The 23,469-nt window shown below is 35.7% G+C and overlaps 1 protein-coding gene across 2 annotated transcripts in view; it reads left to right on the top strand.

The window, feature by feature from the left end:
• Window positions 1-22,079, top strand: part of UBR2 (ubiquitin protein ligase E3 component n-recognin 2) — a 56,132-nt gene extending 34,053 nt beyond the window's left edge. For both annotated transcript variants that reach the window (XM_065630540.1, XM_065630541.1), the window contains exons 24-47: window positions 562-610; window positions 1,238-1,392; window positions 3,350-3,452; window positions 4,186-4,295; window positions 4,517-4,597; window positions 5,365-5,546; window positions 6,244-6,443; window positions 7,265-7,358; window positions 8,767-8,928; window positions 9,293-9,390; window positions 9,977-10,049; window positions 10,867-11,015; window positions 11,098-11,153; window positions 11,587-11,683; window positions 13,870-13,937; window positions 14,452-14,587; window positions 15,202-15,292; window positions 15,835-15,965; window positions 16,888-16,996; window positions 17,242-17,298; window positions 18,830-18,907; window positions 19,198-19,368; window positions 20,063-20,164; window positions 20,693-22,079. In XM_065630540.1, the coding sequence (XP_065486612.1) occupies window positions 562-610; window positions 1,238-1,392; window positions 3,350-3,452; window positions 4,186-4,295; window positions 4,517-4,597; window positions 5,365-5,546; window positions 6,244-6,443; window positions 7,265-7,358; window positions 8,767-8,928; window positions 9,293-9,390; window positions 9,977-10,049; window positions 10,867-11,015; window positions 11,098-11,153; window positions 11,587-11,683; window positions 13,870-13,937; window positions 14,452-14,587; window positions 15,202-15,292; window positions 15,835-15,965; window positions 16,888-16,996; window positions 17,242-17,298; window positions 18,830-18,907; window positions 19,198-19,368; window positions 20,063-20,164; window positions 20,693-20,834 (2,694 nt within the window). In that variant the 3' untranslated portion in view covers window positions 20,835-22,079. The remainder of the gene's footprint in view (window positions 1-561; window positions 611-1,237; window positions 1,393-3,349; window positions 3,453-4,185; window positions 4,296-4,516; window positions 4,598-5,364; window positions 5,547-6,243; window positions 6,444-7,264; window positions 7,359-8,766; window positions 8,929-9,292; window positions 9,391-9,976; window positions 10,050-10,866; window positions 11,016-11,097; window positions 11,154-11,586; window positions 11,684-13,869; window positions 13,938-14,451; window positions 14,588-15,201; window positions 15,293-15,834; window positions 15,966-16,887; window positions 16,997-17,241; window positions 17,299-18,829; window positions 18,908-19,197; window positions 19,369-20,062; window positions 20,165-20,692) is intronic.
• Window positions 22,080-23,469: the final 1,390 nt, after the last annotated feature.

The raw sequence follows: 23,469 nt of genomic DNA, 5'->3' as shown, positions 1-23,469 counted from the left end.
TCTGTTTCGGTTTGGTTTTGTTTTTCTCCCAGACCTTTTTTCTGTGAAGTAGTGTTATCAGCTGGTTAAAAGTTAACTTTTAAAAGTTGACTTATTTGAGGCTATTGACAAAATTTGCCCAAGATTTTGCTGTGATTCCTGTGCCACTGGATCCTCTGCCACTGGATCCTCTGCCGTATACAGAGCTGCTGAAATTAGTGGGGCTTCAGGAGCTCGTCTGTGGGTTCTCTTAAGTCTTATTTTACTGGAAATATTTAAACAAACTGTATTTTCACTTACCTATATGGAAATTACCATTTTAGCTCAGACTTGTCTTAGAATTTTATGCTAGGAAAAGAATCCAGGCTGACTCAAGATGAAAGATTAATTTTGGAGATGCAGGCCCTACTTTACAAGTAGAATGTAAGAGAAGCTGAAAAGACATGGAAGCTTTCATGTTTTATTTAAGACTGAGGGAAAGAGGAAAAAACAATAACAACGTAATGAAGTATGAATGCTTTTTTTATTAGTTTTATATTTGTACAGTTCTTGAGTAATATTGGAATCATTCTTCTGTTTCAGGCAGAGGAAGCCCAAAGAAAGCTGAAGAGACAGAACAGAGAAGATACAGGTATTTCTCTTTGAGAGAAGACAGAGGAAGAGGGAATCTCATATCAAACTCTGTAGTGCCCTGACAATTAGACTAACATCCTGTTCTTGGGATGGACAAAAATTGGTGCAAATGTAGCAACTTCCCTTATGTCTCCCTGGTTATAGACAGGAATCTGATCTGTCATGGAACCAGCTTTCTGAATAGCTTATTCCTTTGGCTTTTCTGTTACATGCAAGCCACGTTGGATGTTACAGCCTGTTATCTGTAACGCTTTTTATTAACCTACTGTATGCTGTCCAGGGCTAAACTGTTAAGCTGTTTGAACATCAGACATTTTATATGAGTCTTGCAAATTATAGGTTAGACATTAGGTTGGACATTAGGAAAAGGTTCTTCCCCCAGAGGGTGGTGGACACTGGAACAGGCTCCCCAGGGAGGTGTCATGGCCCCAAGCCTGACAGTGTTCAAGAAGAGACTGGAAAATGCCCTCAGACACATGGTGTGAACTGTGGGGTTGTCCTGTGCAGGGACAGGAGTCGGACTCGATGATCCGTGTGGGTCCCTTCCAACTCAGGACTTTCTGTTATTCTATAATTTTAAATTTTAGAGATCCTGAAATGTCAAACACTTTTATTTCCTTTTCAGCACTTCCACCACCAGCTCTTCCTCCTTTCTGCCCACTTTTTGCAAGTCTGGTTAATATTCTGCAATGTGATGTCATGCTGTGCATTATGGGGACCATACTGCAGTGGGCAGTAGAACACAATGGCTATGCCTGGTCTGAGTCTATGCTGCAAAGGGTATGTTTCCTTATTTGAAATTATGCTTATGCTAAAGGAAGGAATATGTGTTTTAGCATTTTAACATGGGTTTATAGCTTTGAGTTGTTTCCTTGATATCTAACATATCTGGAAGACTCTGAATGAGAAGTAAATGGTGTTTTCTGATATACAAGACTAAGAAAGCCCCTCTGCCTCTGCAATTTATTTTTAAAAGTGAATGGGAGATGGAGGTAAATTTCTAGTGGCACATGCATGAGGGGGAAGAATTCTGCTTGAATCAGTTGAAATAGTGTTTATTGTGGAAGAGAACCAGTTTAAGCGAGTTGTTTCTTGACGTTCCTTTCCTTATTTTCAGTTTAGGCTAAATCACTTTAGAAAAAAATTATGTAAGTACAGAAAAGAGTTTTCTGACTGGAAAATGTATCAGTTTTGGGAAACTCAACTGGGTGGTTTGTTCCTTGCTATTTATAATGATAACTTGGAGGGTTACGTAGGTTTTTCTTGTCCCTGATAGTAATTTTCTGGGTTGTGCGGAGGCAAGTGGTGAACTGCCATTAAAGGGCTATTTATGTTGGTCAGGGTTGTTGGTTTATTGTCCAAACCCAAACTTTGCAAAAATATTCACGGATTTTTAATTAACACGTTGAAATAAAACGCCAGCTCTGAAATTGAGTATTATTTTTTTGACATTGTCTTATTGAGTGTATATTAACTTTTATAGGTAAGTTTAAATTAACGTAAGCAATCCTCTATAACACAAGCTGAAAATGGAACAATATATCAGTATTTTAAATCACAACAGAAATTGAAGAATGTAGTTACGTTTTAGGTCATGTGAGAATGCTAGGCTTTGGAATAACTGTTTGAATAGAATGAGATTTTTTTAAATTCATTTTTTTGAAACTGAAATAAAACATGCTCAACCATTTGAGTACCTCCGTGTTGTTCTCCAATATGTGCGATTTGTTAGGGCTCTGTCACTTGCTCAGAAATGGTTCTTTGTATTCACTGGTGCCATGCAGTTGGGCTGCAGCTTTCCCAAGTTAACAAGTTAACCACTCACATCTTGGAAGCACCGTGCAAAGGTTGATATGAGACATCTGGAAGAGGTGGCCCGTGTCTGATGGGACCTTGTTAGACACATGTGATAGACTGCGGAAAAAATGACTGTTACTTATTAATACAAACGAAAAAGACTTCAAGACTCAAATCAGGTTTTACCATTTTTTCTGTAGGTACTTTAGTTATCTTAGACTGTTGCATTCTAGTTCTGCTACAGATTTTTCTGGTGGTTATCCTTTCCTTACATGGGTTTCAGGGTTGATTCCAGGCATTCAGTAACACTTTTTTGTCTGAGAATCCTGCCAGTTTGTATAGGGTGGCAAAAGCGGTTGATTCAGCATGACGGAGTTCACCGACAAAATTGAAGTATTTCATCTTTAAAATGCCATTCAGGTTATTTTAGTGCCAAATAGGGTAATTTCAATTTTAAGTTTAAGGACATGACAGTTTTTTACTGACCTAAAAGTTAACATTATTTCAAAATGTGTTTCTAGAGTGTTAGAATAAATTTAGTTAAATAATTGTAACTTTTTGTCAGTTAAATTTTGTATGTAAAAAGGATTTAAAGTGTGCATTGTGCTTCTGACCAGAGACTTGCGATAATTACATGCAAATGCTCGGGAGAAAGCTAAGAAGCGCTGACTTCTTGCTCACTAGATGGGACAGCAAAGAAAAAGATACAAGTAGTATAATGTGGTTTTCACCTTCCAAAGTTCCAAGAATTTGTAAAAACACACTGTTACTCCTGTGTAGTGTAGCTTTGGAATGACGTGTGTAGAAATAACTTCAAATATATTCTTATGAGATAATTTTATTGTATTAATTCCTTGTCTCTTAATGAATTAAGAGACTATATAAAGAGATTAGTTGAATTATTTAAGAAAATAATGAAAACTGATATTTTTTTACCTAGGTTTTGCATTTGCTTGGAATGGCGCTACAAGAAGAAAAACAACATCTGGAGAATCTCAGTGAGGAGAATGTTGTAACATTTACCTTCACTCAGAAAATATCAAGTATGCCTTTCTTTTCAAATATATAGCAAATTTTAAATAACTGAAAATGCCAGTATCTCATATTATATTCTTCTTTAACAGTATTTACCAGAAGAGTGTATTTGCTTATCCATCAAAAATTTATCAAGTTGACTATACCTATGTGTAGATTTTATGATAGTAGCATTACTAAAGGCCTTTGCTGGAGGAGAAATCCAGGAGTAGAATAATTCCCAGGAAATCTGTTTCTTAATGTCTTCAAGCAGCATCTCAACATGCTGTATGTGATCAGATGCTACAATTACAAAAACTGTAGCTGCTTTCTTGAATGGTCTTTTATGTTGATTCTCCTTTGCATCTTTGGATTAGTGTCTTTAGTTTCGTCAAGACATGAAAGTTGCTAAGACTCTTCCATTTAAAATAGGTGGCAAATAAACTATTGGAAGTTCTACGTGGCAGCTTCCAAGAAGAATAGAGCCAGGGAGCACATACAGTGCATTTGTCTTGTAAGAAAATATAGTCACTAAGTGAGACTTTTAAGACTATTTCTTCTAACTTTTCAGGATTTAGAGGATTTTCATGAAAATGTTTGTGGAGGGGGGGATGAAAGTTACATATTGTGCCTATTTGAAGAAATTCTTCAGGTGCCGAAGAATGCAAGTGTTGGGTTTTGGTTTTTGTTAGTTTTAATGTTACCGAATGATTAGTTTGTCAGATAACAGTATAATCAATTGTTGTTGTAATTTTTTCTCAGGACCAGGAGAGGCACCCAATAATTCCCCTAGTATACTAGCTATGCTAGAAACACTGCAAAACGCACCTCATCTAGAAGTGCACAAGGACATGATCAGATGGATTTTGAAGGTAAATATATTTTATGTAACTGCTGAACATCACTGAAAGAAAATTTGTGGAACTTTCCTAATTATATTGTGATGATTTCTTGATTTCCCGTGGTGATTTGTTGTACCTACTTTTTTCTTTTTCTGGAATCCAACACTGTGAGTTGTCTGGCCAGCATTATGGTATACACAATTATATTCACATCACAAACAAATTGTTGTGGTTTTTCTTTTTTCTTACAGACTTTTAATACTATTAAGAAACTAAGAGAGAGCTCTTCTACAAGTCCTGTGGCTGAGACAGAAGGAACGATTATGGAGGAGGTAAAAGCAAGATGTAACAGTTAACTGATCTGAAACACGTCTAGGTTGTGACTGGCAAAGGACTGTATTTGTAATTGTAGCTCTAAATCAAAGATGGGAAACGTCAGTGATTTCTGATATTCTGTCTCACAGCTTATATAGTAGATCAAACACATTCGTTTGAAAGAGTTTGTTTGGGAGAGTCCCTGGACTCTTTTTCAGTGCTTTATGTATTGTAGTCTCCAAATCTTTTGCAAGTTCAGTCCTTAGAACTGTTTGTAGTACTGATCACAGCATTTAAAGGTTCTGCCTTTCCCATAATTTCAGACTCCTTGGAAAGCTGTTAAAAGAAATGGTATCTATGTATTTTTACCATGCAGGTCATTCCAGATAAGCTCTGCTGATTTGTTCAGTTCAACATGACATTCTAGATACTACACAAAGACCTTGGAGCACTGTACTGCAGTTAAGAATACAGTGGTGTGGAGGAAAGGCAGATGAGACCAGTCACTTTCCTTTTTATCCTATGAACGCTCAAAGGGAAGAGAAATACAAGCTGCAGTTAAAGGTTGAGGGGGGAGAGGGATCCTTCTGCATCTGCAGTTCTGCCTGGCATTGCACACGAGCTAAAGAAAAGAGGGCACAAAATAACTTTTTGGTAGATTTTTCTTTTCTCTTTTTATGAGATTTTAATTGTTTGGAGGTTAGTACATGTTACACACAGCAGCAGCTGAAATAAATTTTGTGACAAGATTTTAAAAATGACTGAGCAAACAATACAATTTCAGAGTTCACGTGATAAAGACAAAGCTGAAAGGAAGCGAAAAGCTGAGATTGCCAGGCTGCGCAGGGAAAAGATCATGGCCCAGATGTCTGAGATGCAGCGGCACTTCATTAATGAAAACAAAGAACTATTTCAGCAAACTTTGGAGGAGCTAGATACTTCAACCTCTGGAGTGCATGAAAATAGGTAAAGGAATATAATTTAGTTCTTTTTCCTTTTGACTTTTACATCAGATTGTCCTATTGTTACTGCTTTAAAAAAAGCGTGCTTTTTTTAGTCTTGGTGGAAAACTATTCTTAAGTTTTTTAGACCAAAAAAGCAGCAGTAAGTGGAATGCTTTCCTCCTCCTTTCTGTCAAGGTGGTGGGATAAATATTGATTCCTCCCTTGTCCCATCCTCATAGTGCTCAACATAAACAGGCAAATAATTTTTTGTATAAAATCATCCAGTAAATTGTTGTTAATGCTGAAGACACCATGCTACTAAACTTAGTAAATTGGAAATGGGTGATGATATATCTGAGAATCTGGAAGAAAATCTGCTTGTAGGTGAAAGTATGAATTGAAGCATGCTAATGATTTTTTGGGGAGGTGGAGAGTGTTTTCAGAGTTTATGTCAGGTACTCACAGGATGGTGATGGTGGAAGGTCACAGAGTTTCTGTGTTAAGCTGGGGTGGGTAATACTATTGGGATGGTACGAATTGTTTTCTGTAAAATATGTTCTATTTCTGGGGACACAGGAATTGTATAAATGCCAAAACTACTTGTTGTCAGAGAGCATTTATCATAAAGCTAAAAAGCTCATTAATCACATTCAAATTGTGATTTTATTTGTGATGGTTCTTTAAATAATTTGCTCACTGTTATTTCTGGAATATTCTAGCCCTGTAATTTCAGATGCAAAACTCACAGCCTTGGGACCGGAGCAAACTAGAGTAGCTGAACACAGACAGGTTGTTATGTGTATATTGTGTCAGGAGGAACAAGAAGTTAAAGTGGACAGCAGGGCTATGGTCTTGGCAGCATTTGTTCAGCGGTCAACTGTGTTGTCTAAAAATAGAAACAAAATTATTCCAGATCCTGGTAAGTAAAGTTCATAGTTGTCTTTAATAGTAATGGATGTTCGAGTCACTGTAACAACCACCTGCTTTCTTTTGAGAGAGTAGCATCACTTTCTTGTGTTAACTGTATAATTGTGAATGACTTCATTGTAATCAGAGGCAAAACTTCTTCTAAATAATGTAAAATCACTGCAAAACATTATCTAAATGTCCTGCCAGTGATTTATGACTGATTAATTGTAACTGTTAAAAACCCCTTTAAAATCAGAAGTGTTAGTTTTTAAACTATGCCAGTAACTTTATAGGGAGGAGAAGGTGCTGATGTAGTGCTATAAAAGCACAAGAGAGACATTTCCTTCCTGTCTGTTATATGAAATGCCTCTTAGTGATAATAAATAATGCTTGGATTTAGGTAACTTTGTGAAACGGATCACAATGATCAGTGGCATTGTTACAAAGGTTTATCTGGATTCTGGATATGTAAACACATAGAAAACTTTTGCACTGAATCATTTTGCACTCTCACTCTGAAGATTCACGTTCTTAGACTCATTGTTTAATGGTACTGAACTACCAAAACTGCAGGTAGCTCTTGGGGACTCTTACCAGGGCCCAGCACCTCCAAAAGCTTGGTTTGAAGTCTAAGAACAGTACATATGCTCGAAACAAAATGACATGATGTTTGTAACCTAAACAGTTTAAGTAGTTGTGGATTATGAATATGTTTGATGCCTCATCAAATGAGTTACACTTTTGTGATGGAGTTTAATATGTGGTAAGACTTATCTGCAGTTAAGTCTTTTGATAAGTGTTTATTTCTAAGTTCTTTTGTTTTAAACACAGAAAAGTATGATCCATTATTCATGCACCCAGATCTGTCATGTGGAACACACACAGGTAGCTGTGGACATATTATGCATGCTCACTGTTGGCAAAGGTAAGAAGCTATTTTTCAGTTTTTAGTCCCAATAGCATGTCATGCCATCAGTTTGCCTAATGGCACTAATTTTAATGGGAAATTTGCTACCATGTAGTAAATTTTAAAATAAACATTATGAAGCAATTAAAACAGCTTTCTGCTGGGGGGGCAAAAAAACCCCAAGAGTAGACATTATTTACTGTAAACACGTCTAAAATAATTTTCATTTACTTTCTGTCTTCTTGGTAAAGAAGAATCCAAAGCCATACATGGCATCTTTCATTCCTTTGGTCGTTTATCCCTATGCATAATCCCCTGTGGTGCACATGGATCTGAACACTGAAGTTTAGATTTTTTTGGAGGGTGTTTCTGCAGTTCAGTAATAGACATATTCCTGCTGCTTCTTGTGCTCTCTACTGAAGTTTTAAATGACAGTGCATCCCTTGTGCTCTTAATTCCTCCATCATGTTTAACTTGAAGTAGAAATGTCTGTGACCTATAAAAATATTTTTAGGGGTTTTATAAAAAACCCCTAAAAATATTTTTATTTTTGGATTTTTTGGAGGGGGATAAATGTGCTTAGTGCTACGTAGTGCCAATGCCTTGTGACAAATACAAACCATTCAAACCTCTTGACAGTAATTAGGCTTTTGCTTTGGTCCTTGCTGTGGCTCCTGAAGTGCCTCATTTCAAATTCTGCCTTGTGCGTGAAGACTGTGAGGAACTCCTAGGGATTCTGTGGCCATAACCACACAGTGATCCTTGTGCGGGTTTCATCTGTGGTCTTGGATATCGCTGCTCGCTGAAGAAGTGTTCTTCATCATCTTGTGTGTCTCATGAACAGTCTCGTGTGGTTGCCATTAACTCCTGGAAGTGTCCGCAGATGCCTGTATTCAGGCCATTTTTGGGCCATTGTCAGGCATGCTCTAAACCATCCCAGAGGCTTGTGGAGTAGCAGTTACATTTAGTAAAGCAGTGAATTTAGTTCCTTATCGTACAGGATTCAGAGATCAGCCACCAGTTTTTCCAGTGGCTGCTCTGGTGTGGCCTGTAATGGAATATGCATGTGGATAATGGTCATGGCACTGCCCTTGAAATTTTATGTAAAACTGAATAATTTTCTTTTTTTTAATCCTTCAACATTACCTCTCCCCTCACCCTTTTTTTGCTACGTGAAGATTGCTGAAGTTCAGACTTCAATGTGATTTCGGCAGCCCAAGGAACTTCAGCATTTTGGGGGATTTTGGCTGCAAAAACCAGGCTAGCCTGCAGTTAGTAATACTTTATCAGGGCAGAGCTTTTTCCTTCAGATAATTTTCTTACATATATCTGGGAAAAGGAAAAACAGTGTCTTCATGAGAATTCATGAATTTATATGTTAAAATAATGTTTTAATAATTCATCTTTATCTTGCTCTTTCTTAAAGGTATTTTGATGCCGTCCAAGCAAAAGAGCAACGAAGACAGCAAAGATTACGAGTACACACAAGTTACGATGTAGAAAATGGTGAATTTCTTTGCCCACTTTGTGAATGTTTAAGCAACACCGTTATTCCTCTGCTTCCTCCACCAAGAGTTTTGTTTAACAGGTCTGTTTGCTGTGTAAATGTCTTTGATAAACCTAAGAAACAAAATTCTGAACAAGCCATGGCCCGAAAACCCCTTTCAAAAAGTTTATTATCATCTGTTTGCGTGATCTCAAATGGATTGCCTGTCTGCTTATTTTGGTTTATGGACCTTCCTTTGTTATTGTGTACTATGGAATTTAGACTATGAAAGGACAGTAAAATGTAGGACCTGCAGGAAAAGAACTGAAGATAGAGGAATATCTGGGCAACAGAGAAAGAGCCTGTTGAGAAACAGAAGAACATGGAATGCCTATGAAATACCGATTTTGTATATAGTTTGTTCTTAACTAATGTGTGTATTCTGTTTATGTTTATTTTTGGACAGGTTAGACTTTTCAGGCCAACCAAACCTAGCTCAGTGGATCAAAACACTATCCCAGCAAATAAAAGCACTGTATTTACTTCGAGATGAAGACTCTGCAAGTAAGTCTGAAGAGCTTTGTGTATTTGTATGTGAAAATCATAGAATCATTTAGGTTGGAAAAGACCTTTAAGGTCACCAAGTCCAACCGTTAGCCTAACACTGCCAAGTCCATCACTAAACCATGTCTGTAAGTGCCGCATCTACACATCTTTTAAACACCTCCCGGGATGGTGACTCCATCACTTTCCTGGGCAGCCTGCTCCAATGCCTGACAACCTTTTCTGTGAATAAACTTTTCCTAATATCCAAACTAATCCTCCCCTGGTGCAGCTTGAGGCCATCTCCTCTTGTCCTGTCACTTGCTACTCAGGAGAAGAGACCAACACCCTCCATGCTACAACCTCCTTTCAGGTAGTTGTAGACAGCGATCAGGTCTCCCCTCAGCCTCCTTTTCTCCAGGATAAACAGCCTCAATTCATTAAGAAGACCAAGTGTTGTGGTTCTACCACAGTGGCATTGAGAGATGGTGGCAAAAGTGGCAAGAGTAGCTTGGAATTTCAATTTCTGGTGATGTGCTCCTCACCTTTTTAGAATGTAAAAAATATTTATAGATGAATTATTGCTGTTTTATTCTTGTTCATACAGGCAATTCTAGTAATTCAGAAAAAATGGATCAGCTGCAATTACCTGAAGGATTTAGACCAGATTTCAAACCGAAGTATGTATTTACGTCTTCATAAATGGTTAAAACTTCATCATGGAATGATAACATTAAAATAGAATGTGACTTCTATGCTATAAGATCTCACTAATTAAGGCAAAAATATGGATTTTACCTTAATTAGAAAAGTTGATTCTCTTATTATGATGATACTGAAGTCCAACCCAGAAGTAGTAAATAATGCAGTAGAATTTCAGGGGCAAATGTGATGCATGGATATGCAGAGAAGATGCTGTTGTATAAACTTCAACATCAGGATTAAGCTTTCTTTTCTTACTATAATACTCGTAACTGAATGAACGAGTAGTCTTTATAGCTCAGCACTACAAGTAAAACGTCAAGAAAGACTACAAAAGGAAGAGTATGTTAATATGTAATTTCAGCTACTGTGATATGTTTCTATTTGAGGCTACCCCTTCTTCACTTGGGGAAAAAGTAACAAAATTCATTACGTGGCACGGATGTCTGCCAACTGCACACAAAAATGCAAGACGCTTATCCCAGATGATGATGGATTTTGGCATCGGTCACACACAGTTCTTTAAATTTAGTCTTAACTATATTACCTTTTGAAGAGTGGATATTCTTAATGCTAAAAAATGAGATTGGTTCCAATCAAATAATCAAAAAAATAACTGGCAGTTTATCTGTCACAGAAAAGAGGTTACGGAGTACCAGATCTGAAGAAAGATACTGGAGATCTTACTTAAATTTTAGAAATCCACATGTTCAGCTATGGGGTGAATGCTCATCATTAAAAGTACTATGCCGCCCATGGAGAAAAAATGAGTGAGTAATATTTTCTTTGTTTCAGGAATCCTTATTCTGAGAGCATAAAAGAGATGTTGACAACTTTTGGTACAGCAACATACAAAGTAGGCTTGAAGGTTCATCCAAATGAAGAAGACCCACGTGTACCTATAATGTGCTGGGGAAGCTGTGCTTACACAATACAAACTATAGGTACTAATGTATTCATTTTGCACCTTGTGTGAATTTCAGAATTTAGTTAAATGCATAGCATTATTTTCTTTTTTTTTTCCAGAACGAATTTTAGCTGATGAAGATAAACCATTATTTGGTCACTTACCTTGTCGACAGGTAAGGATCAAGTAGCAATTCCCTTCAGAATCAGTGGAAAAAGAGGGAGTTGTGCTGCTTTAATGCAGAATTTCTAAATTTTAAGTTACCATTATTTGACAGTTTTATTTGTTGGATCCCGCTGTTCAGTCAATCAGTATCTGATTATTAATCTATGTAAAACCCAAATCTAGCAAAACTATTATGTTGTTTTTCTATAAATGCATAGTTTAGTAAAGCCAGGGTTTTTCATGCCAGCAGTCAAAATAAGAATACTGAAGGGAACTTGTATATTTGCATAAACACAATTATCTTTGTCATATACTTAGACACACAAACTGCTCCCTTAAACTGCAGCTGAGAGGCCTGAAAAGAATGCTATAAGTCAAAAGATGTTTTCATATTGAGGAACTTTGTTAACTGTGGCAGTGTCTCTTTTTCTTTGTTTTTAAAGGATGACTGCCTTACATCACTAACAAGATTTGCAGCAGCTCACTGGACAGTTTCATCTCTTTCGGCAGTACAGGGTCACTTTTGTACTCTCTTAGCATGTAAGTTCACTGCCTTGTCCTGTTTTTTACAAAGGTACAGATACAGAAAGATGTTTCCAGAATGACTGTTAGTCTTGATTACAAGAAGATTGTTTTATGTGGTGGTTTTAAGTAATAGACTAAGAGCTGGTATTTTCATGCGTGTACCTATACATATTTCATCATACTGTGGAGAAAAAAAAAAGACATTTCTTTTGGTCTGCAGTTCCAAGATACATTTCAAGAGAAACATCGATATATTGCTATGAAGGAGTTCTGTTGATTCTTCCCAGCATTTATATTGCTGCTTTTAGAAAGGTACCTAGAGCAAAGGTGACGGAAGTGTGGTTCTTCACACAAGTGTTACGCTGTTAATACAGTATTGGGAAGGAAATATTTGCAGAAGTCTGTAATATAACCATAAACTTCTCTGCCTTTTGAAAAGTGGGATCTGTGATGAGACAGGGCTTATTATGTAATGTCATGTATTGGTTGAGAATTTTAGTGAGAACAGGCAGAATGTTCCAAACTTGAAGCATTTCCAGATACAGGTAAAAAGTTTGAAGTTCAGCCTAATGCAGTAATTACATGAGAGGACTATTGTGAAACAGTATTATTAAATGGGTTAATTTTAATGTTTACAGTCACTAGAGCAGGCAAACTTTTAAAACGCATTTGTATACTGAAATTACTAGTAGAATTGATGCCACCTACTTCAGCAAACAGTTGGCAGCTCTATGGGGAAGAACTTAATTGACATCAGTTTGTATCGGGAATGACTGAGCCATTTTCTATGTAAAGCACAAGAGAAAATCATAGAATCATTGAATTATAGAATACCAGGATGGAAGGGATCACAAGGATCATATGTTGCTAGAGATTTGACCAGAACTAGGTAGTATAGGATGTTTTGCATGGTTTGGGTTTTCTTGAAACCTTGAATCAATGTTTCTTCAAAAGTTTTCCTCCCTCCAGCTGACAGAGCAACTGTACTGCTTTTATTTCTGTGAAGGAAAAGTGGTTTTTATTTTATTATTTCTTAAAAATTTTTAAATTTTATTTTATTATTTATTAACCTTTGTTCTGTCAGTATTCTATGAAATATTTATAAATAAAGATCACTTATTGAATAGAAGTTTGGGTTTAGAAGGCCCTTGCTCTGGTCACATTTTTGATAGAAGCATTTTTAAGTCTTGTGGGTTTTGAGTTCTGTGGCTACATGCTTACAAAAGTAAAAGCATTTAAAATCTGAGTGCTGGTGAAATGTTTGCTAATAGAAATAGCTTCAAAACGTCACAGTTTTTCAACTGTTAGTTTTCCGGCCAGCAAGGTAAGGAGTCTTCAGCTGAAGTATATTTAAGTTATTATGATGAGACTATTTTTTACTGTAGTGGTGTTTTTAAACTTTGCAGCTTAATGCTTATAGCTACACTGTAAAACCATTCTCATAGCTGCACTTTAAACTCATTGTAAATCGGATTTTACTGCTTGGAGTAAAGAAGTTTGCGACTGTTCCTTGATTGTTGTTTTAAATACATTATAACATTTTCAAGACATTTTACTTGGGTTTGCTTTTAGATGGAGTTTATTACTGGGAATTTATTAAGTGTGTGAGTTTCTGTTGTTAGCTGGAGTGCTTTAGTTAATACCTTGTGGTTACTGTAAATGTGGATACTACAGAGATGGAGAGACCAATACCAGCTCTTTATTAATTAGAAATAAAATAACGAATTTAAGACACTGTAGTAATGCATTTTTGAGCCTGTAAGGTGAATGAGTTACGTGAAGCAAATGTAGGGAACTGTGTAACGTGAAGCAAACTGCAAAAGTTTCCTCTGAACAGCTGTCCGATAGACAACAATTAGTGTTCCTGCTTAGTCACTAATGTTTGAGCTCATTTCTCCCACTGGAAACCTGAGCAATACAGGGAGATCACTGTGGAAGCAGTGAATGGCAGTGCTTTGTTATAGTTACTTTGGCTTTGAGTTGCTTCAATACATATAGTCAAGTAGGCAGAGACTTTTTCAATAATGTTGAACAACCCTTAAATTCACACCTTTCTGGCCAAAACAGGTACCTTTGTATTTTAAGTACTTTAAGCATATAAACCAAGGAGGTGGCGCTCATTTTGTAACTGAAGTACACTAAAATTCTTTCATATATAAATGTTCAATTAATAAATATATTCTTCTCTCTAAAATACTCAGCACTGGTGCCTAATGAAAGAAATGGAAATCTTCCTTGCATACTTGATATTGACATGTTTCATTTATTGGTAAGTATTCCATATTACATATTAATAATGTTTTGATCCAGTAGGCACTGACAAAACGTCATTGGAAACTTTTTCTGTTTTCTCTGGCTCAGGAACCTTTAAGAGTGTTCAGGTTTTTAGTATTCTTTTTTTACTACCTAATACAATTTAAAGATTTTTCATTGCAAATATTCCTATCTATAAATGAAAAGAGGGTGAAACGAGGCGGAATGTGTACTTTGGTGGTTTTAAAAAATCCCAAAACAACAAACACACACCCCAAACAAACAAACTTAACAACCACCCCCAGCAAGCCACAAACAAAAAATAGCCCCCCCCCAAAAAAATCCCAAACAGACCACAAAAAAACCCTGATAGTTAATCGTTGTTCCTTTAAATAATGGCTGACTAATTAGCTTCAAAATTAGCCTTATGAGGTATGGTGCCTTCAAAGGGTATAGCTGCAGCATGAGCAGAGAAAATAGGAAGATTCAAAAGAAAAGGAATATACCAGCTTTCTTGTTTTCTTTTACAGGTAAGCTTGGTGCTCTCTTTCCCTGCCATACATTGTCAGGATTTTTCAGGGGTTAGTCTTGGCACTGGAGATCTTCACCTGTTTCATCTTGTCACTATGGCACACATAATACAAATTTTACTTACCTCATCTACAGGTAATGCCACTTTCTTGTAACTTCTGTTGAAATGATTCCTCAAATCTGTTATTGAAAAACACGAAGGTGCTCTTTGCCACTGTAAACTGCATATATTTACCAAAGAAAATTGCTGGTGCTCTCTCTTTCAGCCCTTAGAAAGTATTGATAAATTGTACTCGTGAAAGCTCAGTCTTTTGTCTTTATTGCTTAACGCTGAAGGTTTTCGGAGCATAGCTAGTCATGAATCTTAGTTTTCCAGCCAACTGTAGCACTGCCTGGAAGCCTTTATTGCAGAGACTTGGCTCAGGCATTGCATGATGAACACATCGCAGTTAGCAAGGTAAGGAATCGAGGTGTCTTCTGGCAAGAGGAGCTGGATGAGGCACAGTAAGCCAAAAGCAAAGAACTTCAAGCAAGGACATTAAGAAACCCAACTAATCGCACAAGTAAAGCAAGACCTCACTGGAGTTCGCAATACCATAAATTTGATGTACAGCAGAAAACCTTTTTTCTGCTGCATCATAGTGTAGTACAGTGGAATGTTTCGCTTAGTTTTGGCCTTTGAAAAATTATGTTCTTGCTATGTAAAGAGGTATATATCGAGTAACTTGCTTTTTTTATTTCTTCTTCAGAAGAGAATGGCATGGATCAAGAACACGCTAACAGTGAAGAGGAAGCAGCTGTGCTTGCACTGTATAAATTTCTTTGCCAGTGTACAGGAAGGTAAAAGGTTGATCTTTTGATAAAATGTATAGTATTTTCTCTCTCCTGCACTCAACATTAACTTCTAACTGAATTCCGGATACTAATGCTGTCAAAGATGAGGCGCTTAACTTGGTAACTCTCGCATCTGGTTTCTTATCCACTACTTCTAGATACAGTTTTCAAGTAACTATTCCTATAAATTCCTCTGTGCTCATGAAGATGCCTGTTCATTAAGATTATGCTCTGGAACAATCTTTTTTTAGTCAGTTTGCAGATATGTAGAATCTGGAATTGGCAGTATCTGGGTACAGAAAACTTGTTAGGATCTGAAATGTCTATGCAAAATTTTCCTTAATCTACTGTCCCAGTTGTTTACATTTTTATGAATCCCTATTTTGTTGTTTTTCTTGGAATTAGCTTTGAAATAAACACTTTGTACAATGCCTGTTTCAATTGAAGTCAGGACTTTAATATGAAGTATGACTGAAGACTTACTAAATACAGCTGTCAGACTGAAATTATTAAATAAAAGCAAACTTTTTTTATTGTGTTCTCTTAAGTGCCTTGAAAGAAATTTCCTCAGGCTGGCACCTGTGGAGGAATCTAAAAGCTGGAATCATGCCTTTCCTGAGATGTTCTGCTTTGTTTTTCCATTACTTAAATGGAGTCCCAGCACCCTCAGAAATTCAAGGTACTATCTGCTTTGTATTAAATCAGCTCTTTTCAGCAGGTACAAACATTTATGGACAAAACAGATTACATTTAAACTCTCTTTTCTGAAGAAGATGATTTAATGAACGTGGGTTTGTTATCAGTGCAGAATTATATCTGCATAATGAAAAAGGAAAAAAGAAATGGTTTCATTTTAAAAAATGTTTTGGTTTTTTTTTTTTTAAAGTCAATGCAAATGGCATTTTAGGTGACCTAAAACAGAAACTGATGCTCTTCTGTGAAGAAGTGAAATATTGATTATTTCAAATCTATGAATTACTGTTTTTAAATAAGACGTTCTTTTCCTTGGGATTGATTTCATTCAAAATGTCATCTGCTAATAATTAAAATCTCCAAATATATATATGCTACATTACAGCCCATGTATATAATTGAAGTTATTAATATACTTTACTGACCTCACGTATGGTTTACGTAGAGATTGAATGTAAATCTGAAGATATTACTTACAATGATAAGTAGGTTCACACCGGTTCAGGATTCCTGTGTTTAAAACCAAGTATGGTACACGGTGCTGAGCTGACATGAGAACAGCTACAGAACTTGCAGAATGTCTCCTTGATACATAGCTTCTTGACAAATTGTGTTTAAAATGTAGATAATTTTCATTTAACAATAGCAATGCTCTAGCATTTGGGAAAACAAAAAAACGTGAGAAAAGTTGCTTCTCATTACTGGCAGTTTTCCAAGACATTATAACTGTCTAGTGCCTTTACCAGCACTCTTTCACTCTTCGTACCACCATTTGGGCGTGGGGGAACAAAATTTTAAAAATTTTAAAAAAATAATAGCTGTCCCATTTAGAGCTGTACTTCATTAATTGTAGTTAATGTCATTTTTTAAAAAAAGGCAATTTTGAGAATTATACCTTTTTTTTACAGTAAATGGAACAAACCAGTTCGAACACTTATGTAGCTATCTTTCCTTGCCAAACAACCTGACTTGCCTTTTTCAAGAAAATAGTGAGATTATGAACACATTAATAGAAAGGTAAGTTGTGTTTTTATGCTTAGTTTAAATATAGTAAGGAATTTGGCACAAGGTAGTAATGTATGTGTTCTCCAGGAGTGCATATGAATAGTAGACTTGGAAAAGCATTTGCAAAAGAAGTGTTTTGAAGGAAGTAATTTTGGTTGTAGAGATTAGTGAATAGATGTGCTTTGGAATTTTTACTTACTTGTTTTTGGAAAGTATTGTTCATTGAAGTTAAAAGCCAATTTTTTTCTTTCTTGTAGTTGGTGTAGTAACAGTGAAGTGAAAAGATATCTCGAAGGCGAGAGACATGCTATCAGGTAAACATGGAGAAATTTTAAACAGAGACGAGAGAAACTTTAATGTTGCAGTTTTTTCCAAACATTTTTTCTAAAGGGTCTTTATAAAAACATAGTATCAGTTCTGCTTTATTGACTGACAAATATGAGGGGATACATAAAGAGATTTTTGAAATTTTGTAAGAAAAGTGAAATATTGCTTAACTTAGTAAATTTTGAAAGCAAAGTTAAATATTACAGTTTTATTTAGAACGATCTGCAGTAATCAGAGGCCATAACATTTCTTCTCATGTTTCATATAGCAGACTTGAACCTTCTGATTCCAGAGGTATGCTGTTGCTAAAAGACATACGTAACCTTTGTGTAAAAATATAAGGCACTGAAGAGCTTTTTAAAGAATCATAATTCTTCGATGACAACAATACAGAGTCAATTGCTAAAAAGAAAATTCGCTTTTCATACATTTCTACTTGCTAAACAAGTATTTCGAATTCGGAACACATTTAATGCTTAGAGGGTGTAGAAAAGCATTTGGAGTGTTTTTCTTTAGGAAGGCTGGGTAAAAAAAAGTGTTATCAATTATCCAAATAATTATAAATGAAGAAGAGGTTCACGGTGCTGTCACTAAAAACATATCGCTGCATTTTTATCCACTGTGCTACATAAAGTCACTCTTTCAATGTGGCACATACAATAAGGCTAAGTAACAAAAATAAAAATTAATCACTTAATCTGTTAAATATCAGACTATTAACACAATATCTTATACAGTAAGAATACTCGGATTGCATAATTGATTTCCTGTTAGGTGTGATGGGTGGGATTTTTTTCCGTGTGTTCCTTTTGTTGGTTCTTAACTGCTCTTCCCAAGATTATGTCTGATTTGACAGTGATTTTTTTTTTTTTCTTTCTTTCTTCTCAGCATGTTCTCGTACATTGCTTCTGTTAAAACCTCTGTTTGCCTTTCAAAGTCTAATTTTTATTATTCCCAGAGCTGAAGATTATTAAAATCTAGTGTATTGGATCTAAAAAAAAAAACCACCACAACTTTTAACTGTTATTTCTAAAGATATACGTATTTGGTATTAAACAGGTCCTTTTCATTGCATGCATATTTCATTCTCTTCAGAATACAAATTCTTTGAACTTGAGTGTTAAGACTATTTTCCATTTAGTATTAGTGACAAAAGGCAAATACAAAGCAAACTGGTCGGGGAGCGCAACAAATATTCAGTTAAACCTGTGCGACCTCATCATGAGGTTTTGCTAAAAGCATACATGTGACATATATTTTCCTGACTTTCTGCCTGGGCGTTTTCTCAAATTCATAAAAAATATAACTAGGAAAACTGGAAGTGTTCTAGTTGGGAGATGGTGTGGGTTCTTTTATGTGCTACTGTTTTACTCTATGAATGGCAGAGAAGAAGAAAACTTTAAAAATGTAATTATTCACAGATGCTGTTTAGATGAGTCAGGAAAACATGAATGAGTTTGAAATCACTGTGTATTATTCATTGAAATACGAGTGATTAATTTGATTGCTTTATTCTAGCTATGCAAGAGAATCCAACAAATTAATAGACCTTCCGGATGACTACAGCTGCCTCATTAACCAAGCATCCAATTTCTCGTAAGTTGTATGCAATCAGTGAGGACCCCTAAAGTCTTCTGCTCCTTTTGGTGAACTGGGAAACCTCTAACCTGAAAGCCTCAGGAAGCTGTTTATAGAATTGTAGGGTTAATGGCACGTATTGATTGTCACCTCTCCCAGCAAAACCACCTTGTATTTCAGTGAAACAGGAACTGCAAGGATCTATATAACTGTTACCTGTATAAATGTTTGAAAGTACTTTTGAATCTTTTTGCTATCTAGAGTTAATACATACAATGGCATTTAAATTTTTTTTTGCTTAACAAAAGGTGCCCGAAATCAGGTGGCGATAAAAGCAGAGCCCCAACATTGTGCCTTGTGTGTGGGACCATGCTGTGTTCTCAGAGTTACTGTTGTCAAACCGAGTTAGAAGGAGAAGATGTTGGAGCCTGCACTGCGCACACTTACACTTGTGGTTCTGGAGTGGGCATATTCCTTAGGTAAGGAGCTGCACACCTCTGCCTATGTTGCTGGGTTAGATGGGATGCACATGGACATGAAATGAATAGTTCTATAAATGTGCCTGTAGGAGTCCTTTGTAAAGGCAGTGGCTTGTTACTAACAGGGTTACCTAAAAACTAGAGTGTATTCAACTTCCTTGTACTTCGGTATAAGGTTCAGAGGTGGTTTCTTTGAAGATGAGGTATCATGCAAAATTTGAATTTCATTTTAAAGTGAATTTGTTTTCTCCGTGTGTTTATTTCCACTCAAGTATTAGAAAACAATGAAGGTAAATACCTTGATTTTGTTGTTGCTGCTGTTGAAAACATGATAATTCCTTTCAGTTGTCTTCCTGCATACAAGGAAAGGTTAGATGACGGCTGTTTTCACTTTGGCAAAGGTTAGCGAGAAGTGAAATTGTTTTATTTTCTCGTTGTGGTTGTATCAAGTATTTTACACAGACTGCAAATAATAGGACATGAAACTACATTGTGTTAAACTGCTGCTGAGGAGCTGTAACAGGACAAGAGTAAGATCTTTAGTTTAAAAAGAAAAAAGGACATTTAAAAATCTGTACATGCAGATTATACAGAGTGAAAGTAGGTGAGAATTGGAAAATCAGTGTCTATGAAGATACGAGGAACTGTTCACCTAAAAATCAATACCTAAACTCTTCTCTGTGTTTCTCTCCAGAGTACGGGAATGTCAGGTGCTATTTTTAGCTGGAAAAACAAAGGGCTGCTTTTATCCTCCTCCTTATCTCGATGACTATGGAGAGACAGACCAGGGACTCAGGTAAATAGTTAAAAAATACGTATTTTAAAGACAGGAATTCTAAAACTGTCTGGTTTGTAAATACACTCTATGTTACCTTTTTAATTTTTTCTATATAGGTAATATAATATATTTTGACATTGCTGCTGCATCTCATATCTTCAAACATTTTAATGCTCATATGTTTTTAGGCTAAAAATATTTAATGCAAGGTCTTTCCCAGGTTATAAACAGGTGTCTTGAAGTGTAAAAACTTAAATCTTTTTAACATCTGTGAAGCTGTCTAGAAACTTAGGCTGAAAAATTTATTTGTATATAGTGCATTTATTTGTATAACCTGTGTTTAATACCAAGCAGTAAAGGTGGGGGACCAGACAAGGTAGCGCTCCAGTTTACTGATCAAAATATCTGTTGATTTGTTCTGACAAGAGAATAATGTTAAAGGGTTATCTAAGTATTTTAATATTTTAAATGGTTATCTAATATTTAATACATTGCACCTGAGTTGCAGTGTTTTATCACTCCTGATAAGTATTATCTCCTTTTCAGACGTGGGAATCCCTTGCATCTCTGCAAAGAACGATTTAAAAAGATTCAAAAACTCTGGCAGCAGCACAGTATCACAGAGGAAATCGGACATGCACAAGAAGCAAACCAAACACTAGTTGGCATCGATTGGCAGCATTTATAATGGTTATCTGCCGAAGACTGGAACTTTATAAAGATTTTTGTAACTCAGTAAGCTTTTCGAAGGACGGATTAGGAAAAAAAGTCTGAGGAAAAAAACAAACCCAGTCGTGTTATTTAATCTTTGTTTTACAATGTATTTCATAAAGATACCAGTTAACATTAATCAAGTAAACTTATTTCTATGTAAGCAAGTTTCATTAGTCATATAATTTTGCACTGTGCTTCCTTCACAGAAATGTCTTGGGTTATAAACCTGGGCAAATGAACTTGAGTTTCTGATATAAAAAAAAAAAAAAAGAATGACTCTTTTTGGAAGTCTGACTATGATTTTTCTTATAAACTGCAAGAGAAAAAGACTGCTGAAACAGAAACTAGATAGAGCACAATTACGGATTGTGTTTTGCCCCTTGCTAGTAATCTGAGCCGTTTTATTTATTATTCCGCATTTTAATACTTAAGCTGTGTGTACATGCAATTGAATGAAGTAAGGAAGCAAATAATGTAGCAAATGGATGTTTCTGTCTGCATCAGTGGATAATTCACTCTTTTCACTCGGTGTATCTAAAACAATTTTGTCATTTGTACTCCTGCAGCTTTCTTGCTTCCAGTTGTTTTTTAACTAAAAAAGCCTAACACTAGCTTTACAAGTAAAATAATTTAATTTAAAGCTTTTTCCAGAGCATTGCACTCCTTAGAATTATGTAGTTTGTAATTTGAATTTAGCTGGGAAACCCTTTCACTTTCCATTAAGTGATTGGTTATTGGTATTCAAGGGTTGACATTGTACTTTCAAAGGTATTTTAAGATAACAACAATACATAAAATGTCATGAAAGCTGATTTCTTGTTAATTTGCAGAAGTACAGAGGATATTTTCTTCCTTTTTGTTAAGTCAACTTTTAAGGTGCAAATCCCGTCTCCTTATGTTGCAGACAAACTGAATGGTTTCCTCTGGCTTTGAAGGTCCATGATCACACTGCCCACAGTTTTGCATCAATTCTTTTTTTTTAATATATATATTCTGTTGTCCCATCAAGTTTATTTCCTTTCTGGCTTGATTTAAAGCTCTGTAAAGATGTTTGCATATAGTATATTTTATAAATATATTCTATAACTGCGCAGATTTGCACTTGACATGAGGGTGCCTGAAGGCAGTGAGTTTTCTAGCTGTATGTAATTAGACCGCCAAGGTGTCTCTAAAAAGTGACATTATGCTTATTGATTTAAAATAAAATCCATTACCTTTATCTCTCCTATCTTCTGACAAATTAGTAAAATCTTGATTTCCATAATTCTGTTTCTTTCATAATCTGTGGTTCTTTTAGGTAAGTCTTACTTTCTGACTACATCTTCAGCCCAGACAAGCAATCCCTTTACTGTCTGCCATGTCTTCGGTTACACTTGGTCTGACTGAATTGTTTCTATTTTTACAGATTTAATGCTTCAGATAAATTTTGTATATTCATGGTGTACAGGACAATTTTTCAAATATTCAGTAACAGTATTGAGTGAAGATGTGAAATACGAAATAAAGAAACTTGGCCAAAGTTGATTTCCTTTTCTTAAAACCAGTACAGACTGCTTGTCTCTGGTACCTGTTGTAGATCAAATCATTTATATATTGCTGTCACTTTTTACAAAGAGACATGCAGAGGTTGCAGGAAAAAGACATTAATGCTTCATCTCTGCCTTCCCCTGCTTAGGCTGGTTGATATATAAACAATTTTCCCTGCATGGTACTTAGAAATCCCACTTTTTTGGTGACATAACTATTCCTTTGCAGAGAATCTTGCTTCTTAAGATGTGTGCCACGGTTTCAGATAATGTGTAGCTACATTGCAAAACTCTCTTTTCTTGACGTATAACATTGTATAACATCAAAAAGATAATTGATGACACTGACAAAGTTCTCTGTGCAAAGCGAACCATTAACAGCAAGAATGATTTTTCCTTCCCCCCCTGCCCCGGGATCACAGTTGGAGACTGCGAGGTTGAATTATGACCACACATAATTGCAAAGTACACAATTTATCTTTCTTTTTGCAAGTTTAGTCACTCTTTACTCAAGACTTCTATTTTCTCATTTATTTTGCGTGTATTTATATTAATGTAGAAATATTTATATAGAATGTTGTTTCAGCATCAGGGAAATATCTGTAATAAATTGGCTATAACTTTAATATTTGTGGATTATGTGTACAATCTAGAATGTTTTATGTGCTTTAGAGGGAGAGAGAAAATAAAACAAAACCACCACACAAATCCACAAACCTGAAGCCATCACAACAGAATACAAAACAAAACCGAAAGCATTAAGCAAATGCTTTTGGTGTTGACATTAAATAAGTACTTTTAAAATGTTGTTTTTAGAATTTTGCTGAGCTTGTTCCTTCAAGTGTGTCACCTTGTTAACCACAAGCTAACAAATACCTGGATGTGCAACATCTGCAATTCCCTGGCTATAGATGTAAGATGATTATATTATCAGTGTCATTTGCTTCAGTCAGCTAAACCTTTCTTGACCTCTACCAAAAAGTCTAATCATCTTTTTAAAGGATTGTAAATTGTATTTTATAAAAGGATGAGGGTTGAGGTTGACATCACTAATGTTTTTTACTCTATTCATACTTCAAGATC

Source organism: Caloenas nicobarica, chromosome 3, assembly GCF_036013445.1.
Source record: "Caloenas nicobarica isolate bCalNic1 chromosome 3, bCalNic1.hap1, whole genome shotgun sequence".
Taxonomy (NCBI): Eukaryota; Metazoa; Chordata; class Aves; order Columbiformes; family Columbidae; genus Caloenas; species Caloenas nicobarica.
Note: the sequence above shows the minus strand (reverse complement) of the source record. Positions and strands in the feature narration are given on the sequence as shown.